Here is an 11,481-nt window from a genome sequence, read left to right as displayed (position 1 = left end):
CAATCAAGAGCTAGTGACATCATACCTATTCAGTGAGTCACCTGTTGCTATGTGAACTAAGAGGAGAATATCCTCTTGTGTAAACAGCAAGTCACCAACCCAAGCCACCTCCTCCCCTCCCTCCATTGTGTTTCGCATCCCAAAGCTTTCAATCTTTAACCACCTTATTTATTCTGTAATAGTAGAAAGGGAGATCAAAATTATGTTATGGATTTGCAGTGCTCAGGAAGTTATTATGTTATTTCTCGCCCAACAAATACCGCCGATACACATCTCATGTGATGACAGGTGCATGCTCGAATTCTGTCTGCTTTTCTTGTGTCGCAGAACATTACATAGCAAAGTGAAAATCGTGGAAAATGGCCTTTAAAACTTGATACGTGGTTTTGCTCATTTTCTCTTTACTTTTTCTAAAAAATAACCTTTAAAATATATACTTTTTCTATGACTGATAAAACATTTATAAGAAGCCCATTCAGGACCCTCAAACTAGCAGTTAGCAGAACAAGATTTCTTTCATTAAGGCATTTACACACTCCATATATGTCATATTATTTGGCCAGTAATACATTTTAATTATTATTTTCTTTCTCCTTATCTTTTCATTCAGTACCACAAAAATCAGAACACTCCTTCATTTTGTGAGCAGCTTATTTCAACTGCATTCACATTAGTGTCGCCATCTTGAATGGAATACTGTTGCCATATTCAGAAACTACAGAATTCAAGCTTTACAACAATATATAACATGATAAGGTTCTGTAAACACGAAAAAATTATTGCCTGCATAATACGCATCACAGTTTTTGGGTGCAAAAATTTTGGAAAAAAGTGCGCATTATACATGTGTAAATACGGTATGATGAATAATTATTTATAGACTCCCATGTACTCTTTATGGAGGACAAACAACTTCAACTTCAAGTTACGCCTAATCAAATGGAAGTTTCGACTTTTCCTAACACAAACAAAAACTTCAACCCATCCTGTTCCCACTGATGTGTTTTTCTACACCATCGGAAGTTTGATATTCTCAAGTGAACAAGTAAAAGAATTCTCTCAAGCGTAATGCTAAGTTTTATCCCCATTCTATCATACCATGGAAATATTGATTTGATTTGATTTAGTTTATTTTACTTCGCGTTTTGTGCTTCTTGGCTAATTTGCGAAGATGGGGATGAGTGATGAAATGATGAAATTGATGAATGGACATTCACAAACAACCAAGCCCGACTGGCATTCGAACCCGGGACCCTTGGCGTCGTAGCGCGATGTGCTAACCACTCAGCCACAGGGTCGGGCACCATGGAAATATTGTGTTAAAAGAAAGAGATAAATAAAACACACCATAAGTGTTCTTATTTGTCATTTTATTTATTATTTAATTGAATTAATATCAAGGGTTGTCCTCATTATATCTGTAAGGCTATCTCCCTGTTAACAATCCTTCCTCCCTTTGTGATTCTGAAAATGCATCACATGTAGTTTTGACACCACATACGAAGCCACATTGTAAGTCTTTTATAATTCAACAGATTTTAGATTTGATTCTTTTCCGGCTCTTATCTTAATCATTGTGTTTTTTGATAGATTCCAGGCCAAAGGAATGGATATAGGAGTCACTGATGATTCCTTGAATGGAATTCCGTATGAAGAATCGTCCACATCAAGCGAAGAGGAGGAGGTCGATGAGGATGTTGATGTGGAGGTGGTGCGCTCATCACGGAAGAAGCGTGAGCGGCCAGTCAGCTTCGGGAAGATGGACGACATCAAATCTCGATGGGAAACTGGCCAAGCTGCCAGAAGGGAGGAGCTCAGGGAGGAGCGGAAAGAAGAAATACAGAAACTTAGATCTCGACTTTTCATGGTAGGCTTGCCTTTGGTTCATATTTTAGTTACATTTTAATATTTTTTCACCATACTACATACACTTCTTGTATGCCAATACATATTAATTACGTGCCACTTGTTTCATATATTTCATTGTTACTTCTCCATATACAAGGGCTAGATAAACAGTAGTGGCAACACTGCTACAATTCATACCAGGCTTTATTGACAGAGGACATACCAGTTATATTGTTTCATTGTAATCACCCCTGTGTTGAATGTTGTGGCCGCAGTGGCATCTGACTACCATGCTAAAGGTCCCGGGTTCGATCCCCGGCCGGTTCAAATCCGGGAACTTTTCTAACGTTGGAAGCGGCCCCGGCGCCCACCCAGCCTCGAATGAAATGGGTACTGATGCTGATCATATCACCCCCACTCACTACCGGATGAAGAAAGCGTGGAGCATTACCCCCACACCCCCTATATGCCTTCAGGGCATGGTGCTAAGCACAGGGGATCACTTTACCTTTTACCCTGTGTTGATCACCTTCTGCTACACTTGTGGAAGGCATTGTACAGTGTCAGCCCACCTATCTGTGTTGATGTCTCGCACTGACAACCGATGCCATGGATGATGGTTTCTCTTGTGTTGTAATGTTTCCGGTAAAGTGGTTCTTTCAGTTTTGCGAAAAGATCATAATCACATAGACATTATTGGGTGAATGCGGCAGGTGTTCTAGTACTTCCCATCGCCAGTTACAAAAGAGATCCATCACAACGTTAGCAGTGATGGGAGTCGTTGGCTGAAAGTGCCAATTTCTTTCTCCTGAGTGCAACACTGTACAAAATGGCAATACTGCATCATCACATGCCTCGTGCAGTCCCTAACAACAATCTTGTGCACTTCAATTTTGATTCACGCACATTGTTTGTTTCATGAACATATTTTCCCCTCCCTTATACTACATGACACCACCGTATTTGACTGAATAACATGCAGCCATTCCCACTCACCACATTTGCTCATTTAACTTTCTGTTATCAGCTACAGCAATCCCGTAGTTACACGTGACAGCAATGTGCTAATACTTTTTATTCAGCCTTTGTAATGTATTTACCCAGAAATTTCAGTGAGTTTCCGCCAGTTACAAAGACAACTTGGAATAAACAATCTTTTGTAAATGGTAGCAGTAAGTGACCAAAACCAATAGGTGAATAAATATTTTTGCAAGTAAAGTGGAATTAATATGTATTAACCCTAATGTAACCTTTTTTAAAAAATCTTAAACAGCCCTCAGAGCTATTGCACCATGGAGGTTAGTTTAATTACATAACCTATTTTGGTTCTGGTTATCAGATTTCTTCAATCTGACTACAATGCTAAAGGTCCCGGGTTCGATCCCTGGCCGGTTCAAATCCGGGAACTTTTCTAACGATGGAAGCGGCCCCGGCGCCCACCCAGCATCGAATAACATGGGTATCTGGGGGATACCCAGGGGGGTAAAGGTGGTCAGGGGCGTGATGCTGATCACATCACTCCCACTCACGACCGGATCAAGAAAGTTTGGGGCGTTACCCCCACACCCCCTATACGCCTTCATGGCGTGGTGCTATGCACAGGGGAGCACTTTACCTTTTACCTTTTTACTGAGCTGATATTGTTACATATTTCCACCAATATTAGTTCTTGAAAACTGTAAGAATTAGAAGTTATTCAAAATATTGACTAATATTATTGCGTCAGTATTCCATTCCAATTATATGCATCAACTTCTAGACTTAAAATCCATTTTTTTTTCACACAATGCTGGTGCAAAATAAATGAAAAATTCAAATTTTGCATAATTTCCAGGATAGACCCCAAAAATGTCTCATGGCATTTATGCAAACTCAAAAAGACAAAAACTGCCACGAAAATATTTGGCAGGTGTTGGTAAATATATTCCAACCAATACTTTCCGATACCAATGTCACTGGTATTGGCCACTACGGATAAATCGGCATCTGTATTGGCTCAGCCCTAATGTAAACATTAGTGTTGCACTGTTTTCTTAGTCTTCTGGGGGTGTGAGGGGGTGACCATTTTGGAAGGCACCCAAAGGTCAACCTCACTAACATGCAGTGCACCCTGGCAACTGCACTTCGCATGCCAACTAGGCTCTGGTGCCTGGGCTTGTGGCCAGTGTAATTCTCTGTAAGGGTGTGTTGTCCTGGTTTTGTTCTTATAGTATGTGCCGAGTGCTGCTTTACAGCATCAACTTTTAAAATGGGTAAGGAGTTTTTAGTCCTCAGAGAAAGGTGTTGATTTTAATTGCGGTTATAATGTGACGGGTGCAAAATAACCCAAGTGTTCAAGCACCCAAAAATGTTATCTCAATCAATCAATCTTTGTTTTCTGATATTAAGAATTCCAAAGAGATTTGGAAGTGTATTTCAAAATGTCTGGAAAAGTCAGGAAATGTGAAATTGCAAAATGAACGAGAACCCTGTTCATTAACAAAAATAACAAAATAGTAGACTTTAGCAGTAATCTTCAGGTTATTTATAGAAATATTGAGTGATACTGATTAATCCAGATTAATTTGTCCATCCTCTTTTATTTATGCTATATATTATTTTCAGGGTAAGCAAGGAACAATGAAGAAGATGTATGAACAAGCAGTCATGGAGAGTGAACGGTCAGCACAGAAGAAGGAAGTAGACGTTCGATCAGAGAAAGCCAAGACAATAAAGGAAAAATTTGAGAAAGGCGAGTCATTGAACTCCGATGAAGAGGACAAGACTGAGCTGCAGAAAAAGGCTAAAGAGGAGGATATGAATGTGTTTGAAGCAGGTTGGTTGAGGTCTACTTCGATCAATTAATAATTTGGGTGAACAGGAAAATTGTTCTTTTTTGCATTTGAGGAGAATCTCTTACATTTTTGTTAATTTTACACAACTTTTCTGCTACATTTGGCTAATCACAATGATGATGATGAGAGATGATCAGATAAAATTGGCAAAAGGAACATCCACAGAACACGCATGTCCAGGCTAGGATTCGAACTTCGATGGCAAGATCAAAGCCTTGCTATGATCCTTTAAGTTGATAGGGTTTTTGGTGTAGAAAGTATTCAGTTTGTTCGTGTACTGAATTTAAGGTTTCTTCAGACTACAGTGCAAATTTATGTACAGACAGTTTCCAAATATAAAACAAAATACTGTCTTACATCTTGTTCTGGAATATTCATTTTTGTTCACTATTATTCAACATTATTTAATACTATAACAACACCTTCCTTGTTATAACAAGATGTGACATTTCACAGGACTGATGATGCAAGTCTGGAGTTTGTAAAAAAGTCAATTGTCTTTTGTAGAAACAAGAAATGTGCTGCTTATAATTTTAAATAGTGAATAATAGTGTTCACACACTTCAGATTTTAAACTTTTATAACGGATGCAGACATACTACTAATGTGGAATTTATAGTACTATATATACGTATGACTCTTATTGCACACTTTTACTGCTACCACAGTGGCGTACTGTAGAAATGTTGAATGTAATACACTTTACATGTTTAATATGATATTTTCTTTTGCATGATATTCTGATAAGTTTAGCATTGTTTAGGAGGATGTTGGGAAACATTTTGGAGGGTATGAAACATTTGGGAGGGGTATGGATATATCACCACCACATGCCATTAACATGATTATAAGTGAAGAATAAAAGTCATGGCATATATAGCTTGATACGATGGTTGGGGCATAAGTCAGGGCAACTATTTTTTTCACGAGAATGCGGGATCTGCATGAAAATCAGAAATATGAAAATAGAAAGCTCTAGTATATGGTACTGTGGGATGCATGAACAATTCAGATCGTGCGTACCAGGTGTGGGATAAGGAAGCAAACAAAACATCCTTAATCTTGTACACATGTGTTTACAAGTCATAAAGCATACAAGCTTTACAGGTACAAGAGAAGCACATGTTACGTAGGACACTGTTCCTCACAGCTTCCTGTGCCCCTCTGGCATTTCTCCCCTGGAAAAGGGTTATTTTGATACACGAACGCTGTTCACACTGTGACTCGACAATGAATTACCACTGCCCTCTGTACAGTAACCATTCATCAGACTGCCATCTAGTGACGTGTTTGCATACTACAGGTGACACGTTCTCCGGGACACACAATCATATTGTGGTACCACCGTTTAACTTTAAGAGGAAATATAGTTGCCATGACTTATGCCTCAGCCCTCGTATTTAAGTTGTTATGTTTATATCAGTATCTGCTCTTCTTCAGGAACAATGAAAGAAGATAATAGATATGTTCAGATGGGTTCAAAATATGGTTGAGGGGGAGGGGTGCTGTTTGAGAAACCAAGGATGTAGGTTATAAAAGATTTGAAATTTATCATTTTTCTATTGCATAGTCTTTTGATCGAAGTGCTTCCAGTAAATATTTTCTTTGTATATATTTTAGGAATATCAAAGAAATCCAGAAGCCTGTTCTTAGAGTTGGATGCCACAGCAGCCAAGATTCAACCTGTAGTAACCACGCCCAAAACTCCAACAACAGCAGATGAGAGTAAAAAGCCAAGGGAGGTATGTAGATACGGAAGCAATTTTTACCTCTGCATTCATTAAACCATGAAACAGTAGCCTCTATTATATTATGTATATGTAGGAACAATGGTGTGCAAATATGGACACATACGAAAACAAAAGAACGTCACTAGATTCATATCAGTGTGCTAAGTCAGATATTTTTGTAATGTGGTATATACAGTGCCTTCCAGAGGTTATTGTGTGGCTAGAATATGGCTCAAGTAGACTGCTTGCTGGTGGAAATCTGATATATGTATTCCAAGACAAGTTTATCTTCGGTAAACAATGTCTGAATGCTGCCCTGTGGCTGTGCAGTCTAAGGCTTTGGGCTTGGGCTACGGGATGCATGCTGGTTAGAGTTTTCTGGGGAGAAGCATAACAGCTTTTCTCTAGAGATTTCAGCCAGTGTATGAGACTGTTTGGCACTCACAGTCATGAAGAAAATGGGGAGCTATGTTACTTCGTCATGGAAACCTACAGTAACGACTGGGGGTTCGTCGTGCTGGCCACACGTCATCCTGTAACTGGTTGGATGATGTGACACATCTGCTGAGGCATGTGGGAGTGAGGCCGGCAGTCAGTAGGTAGACCCTGGCCCTCGAGGGCTGTTTGCACCACGGGTTATCATCATTGTAAACAATGGCAGACCATTACAATAGAGCCAACTCTTATTGTTACATCTAAATTCACAGGTAGTAAACAAAAAAGCGACTTTCTATTCAGTGCTCGCCTCAAAAAATTTCCCAATCCTAATTGTCACTGTTGACCAACAACGTGTGTTTTGAGAACAGATTTCGTGCCTTCGGAATTCAGAACCTTCTGTCTGCCTGCCTGCCTGCCATGAATGTCAGTATTTCCTTTGATACAGGCAGATGTGTCATGTTGAAGAAGAATTTATATTCGCTTCAGTGTAGTTTAAGGTGATACGTGGTAAATGAATAATTAAGTATTATTAGTTTAGTAATGCTGCAGTATAAGTAGACTTTAGAACAAATATTTTTTTATATATGTATGATTATTATGTGAAAACAAACTCTTGTAAAGGGTGAGGAGGCAATGTTTATTTGAAATGTCCAGTGTTCCTGCTCTACATAGCAATACTGTGTGTAATCTTGTTAATTGAAATCTGGATCTATTCTTGATAAGAAATTGCAAATAAATCATATTGTGCTTTCCATGGGAAAAACTTATGGAAAGGTAACAAATGTGTTATGTGCTTGAGTTGATGAGTTACATGTTGCCACTTTCGCCAGCAAGTAGAACGCTTCCAGCTCAACACAATAACCCTCCTGAAAAGACTAGAATGGAATAGAGGTTTATGGTGTTAAAAACGAGATAAAATCACTTCACTTACCTTGTGTAAAACACTATGTGTGTACTAGAGTATTGCATTGAACCACTTTCTCTCGAAAATACTCGATTGAATCTCCCACGTTGAAGCATGACACACTCGAATATATACAATATCAAATATAATTTCAATGGGACAATAATCGTACAAATATATGTGTAAAAATTCGTCTTTGTAGTTTCAGCCCATAATGATCTATTAATTTTCATATATTGCTATGCATTTGTAAGATAGACAAAATTACATTTTAACATGGTGATGTTCACTTCAGTTTCAATTTCACAGAGTCTTTCACTTAACGATCCTTTACAGAAAAATTACGGTTACACTTGAACCACTGGGCTTCGAGCATATACCGATTGTTTGAATGTTTGTGCTTTATTCACTCGAGCAAAGAAACTGTCCATTTCGTAAGCCATCTAGCATCATTCGTGCAAACTATTAGACGATCGACAAGAAGGCCTCGATGCAGCACTCTAATGTGTACCTTGTGTATAGCTGATCCTGCAGCAACATGAACAAGACTTTGAGTTTATATACTTTTGGATATTTTAACCATATTTTAGCCCATCAACAAATATTCTTTCCTTTCATCGCTAAAAAAGGTCCGAGGTTGGTCTAAAAGTGCAGAAGATAAAACAAGGCACATACGTGTATGATTTTATCTTGTTTTTATATGTTGGCGATACAAGGCATGAAATCCCAACATTTTTTTGCAAAAAGGTCTGTGCTGGTATCTTTATTAAATTATATACTGCCATGATGCATATTATTTACCATATTGATAGCAGAGTTTTGTTACAATAGGTGTTCCTAAGATTAGAATGTTTCACAAATACAGTACAGTTACATGAAAAAGTTTCGTTCATTGAATTGTACATAAATTGTATAGGGAGAGTGTATTACAGGAATTAATGAGTAGTGATCTTTATTTTCACTAGCATGGCTTTCTTCTCTACTCATAGTAAGGATTCTCTTACACTTGAAACTTGTTTCCAGAGCTGACCATGAAGGGGATATAACACTAGTAGCTAACCTACATTCCCAAATTTGTAGTGCAAGTGTACAGAGCATAGAAACTTCGAATTGAGAAAGAAACTATGCACTTTTACTCCACTTAATTTGAGAGGAATTGTAGATTCAAAATATTCTTTATTATCGTACGAAGTTACAGATTATGGAAAGAAATAGGAAACAACAGACATTGGGAAATTTCAAATATTTTGTGGCATTTTCATTACTTCAATAGGTGATACCTAAGAAATACTCTCTTACAATCTTATTTTGATACTTTTATTCTTCAGAAGACATTTGCTCAGTTTCAGCAAATATAAAGTATTCTAGCAAGTGAACAGACCAGTAAAGGATAGGGGGGCCCATATGAAATTTTGGTCGATACCAATTAATTACCGATATAAAATTTACCGGTACCGATAACTGATTTCTTCTGATCCGAAATAAAATTCCAAATGGTCTTTGACTCAATGATTCGCTGACCTCTTTGTATGTTACAAGGTGACTGCAATGTAAAAGAAGGTGCAAAAACATATAGTTTTTAAAGTAAAAAGTAGGGCATAGAGATTATGTTTATATCCATAAAATTATAACACTATGGAAGAATGTTGCACTAAACTATAATACTATATTTATAGATATATCGGATCAGTAAAATTATTGATACGGATACACCGATAGCTGCTGTTGTCTAGTCGGTAGGGTCTCAGACTGCCACATCGGAGACCCAGGTTTGATTTCCGGAGTGCATGATCTAAGGTCGGAATTTTTCCAGCCTTGTCCCTGCATAAAGTGGCTCTGGGGCCCACCCAGCCTCAAATCAATGGGTACCTGGGGGCAACCCTGGGGAGGTAAAGGTGACCAGAGTGGGGTGCTGATCACACCACCTCCAAAGTGGTGAAGATTGGGAATGTGTGTGACTCTATCCCCACATCCCCTAAATGTGCATTCTTGGCACAGTGCTATATGCACAGGGAAATTTACCTTAGCTCACACTGATGTGCCTATATCAGTCAATACCAATAGCGTACCGATTAATCTGTCCCATCCCTAGGGAAACATAGTGCATAATTGTTGCCCAATGTAATAAAGGGAGGGGGAAGAGAAATAAGGCAGAGAGTTGTTATTAACATTTTTTATTTGTGTATTCACGTTGAGTGGTTGTGGAGCGATCATAGTCAGGCTGTATTTTCAGGTGTTCTTTAGAAGACAGCCTTCTGAAGATGTTGTTAAGTCATCAGATCAAGTGGAAGACGTTCAAGTTGAAACAGCAGACATATGTTCCAGGTTTAAGTTCTTTGAAACTTACAAGGAACCTGAAAAAGAGCGTAAAAAATTTCGCATCACGCCACCTCGTGAGGGTCAAGTCAAGGTTGGCAAAAATGTGTGAATTTGCGTGTGGAGTTGAGAAACGCATGAACACTAACACAGTAACAAGTCTGTCCACTTCACATCTAATATTACTAAAGAACTGCCTCAATCTTTCCCTATTGATCTCAGTTGTTGTGATCTTTCCAAACCTTGAAATAATTTTGCATGGAGTGCGCTTCGTTAGAAAATCTATTCAGTGCATTATTCTTTAGATTAGTGTAGTTTTAAGCAATGATAGTCAAAAAAAGCATTCACTTAAGGACATGATGAATACTAAAGTAAAGAATGTTGTTTTACTTATCTGCATCCACTTTCCTTTTTTGGAGTTGATTCGTAACTACTGCATAAAACTATGCAGCAACTCCCAACATTCTGAAATTTTGCTATGAATATCATGAGTCACTTAAAAATTGATGTAGACATGTTTAAAAATATACATGGACGTGTTCCTTGTAAATATTTCCAAATGTTTAAACCAACCAAAGTTGTTCTTCAGGGAAATTCAAGAAGATTAAATGCATATGGGTTAAAAACAAGTTAATAGTTAAGGTCGTAAGTAGTACCAGATGACAGAATGTCATTGCCAGCCATGTTATCATCCACTTGTGTGTGTGTGTGTATCTTAGAGTTGAAGTTCTGCAACTACGTCCCTTTCATCGTGTCTCAACCAGGCCCTGATGATGATTCAGAGATGGAATCGAAAGCTTGGAAGAACTCTTAGTGTTTTTTTTATTGTTGTAACAAGTAAAATTCAGTCTTGTTTTTCTGCTGAAATGTTAGTTTTATAAACTGAAAAATTTGTCTAACTATAGCTAATTTGCTTTACATATAGAACTTACCAAGTTTCCTAATTTGCCTGTGTTTTCTGTGTGTGCAACATAGTGAATATGCAATTTTTGTGATTGCACATACCACACTAATATATACACTAATATATAATAATGTTTTGTTCTAAAAATGGAGCCGAAAACTTGATTTGTGAAATATGAAAATGTGATGTGCTGCTTTGTAGGATTGAAACATAGTGTACTAAACATGCATGTTTCAATCAGATTGAAGTACTGAATTGCTTTTAAGAACTAGCATTCAAATCTGAATCCCATATCTAGTCCCAATCTTCATTATTTGAATCCATATTTGAATTTAAAGTAGTTCAGAAAAGTTATAAATTTTAAGATACAGTTTTAAATTGGTCTATATCAGTCTACCAGATTCTTAATCACATAATCCATTTCTAACCACAATGTTCATACAATTTAGCATACATTTAGCATAATTTCCAAGCTATGTGATAATATTAAACAAATCTTGAATTCTT

At 37.7% G+C, this 11,481-nt stretch overlaps 1 protein-coding gene across 33 annotated transcripts in view; it reads left to right on the top strand.

Annotated features, from left to right (window-relative positions):
• The window catches only part of LOC146000484 (uncharacterized), a 349,277-nt gene that overhangs the window by 303,209 nt on the left and 34,587 nt on the right, over positions 1-11,481 (top strand). For 32 of the 33 annotated variants that reach the window (XM_083138177.1, XM_083138168.1, XM_083138169.1 and 29 more), the window contains 4 exons: positions 1,591-1,867; positions 4,453-4,663; positions 6,303-6,424; positions 9,988-10,164. In XM_083138177.1, the coding sequence (XP_082994303.1) occupies positions 1,591-1,867; positions 4,453-4,663; positions 6,303-6,424; positions 9,988-10,164 (787 nt within the window). The remainder of the gene's footprint in view (positions 1-1,590; positions 1,868-4,452; positions 4,664-6,302; positions 6,425-9,987; positions 10,165-11,481) is intronic. The other variant, XM_083138178.1, reaches the window with a different exon arrangement.

This window comes from Lepisma saccharinum, chromosome 16, assembly GCF_977018435.1.
Source record: "Lepisma saccharinum chromosome 16, izLepSacc3.1, whole genome shotgun sequence".
Classification (NCBI taxonomy): Eukaryota; Metazoa; Arthropoda; class Insecta; order Zygentoma; family Lepismatidae; genus Lepisma; species Lepisma saccharinum.
Note: the sequence above shows the minus strand (reverse complement) of the source record. Positions and strands in the feature narration are given on the sequence as shown.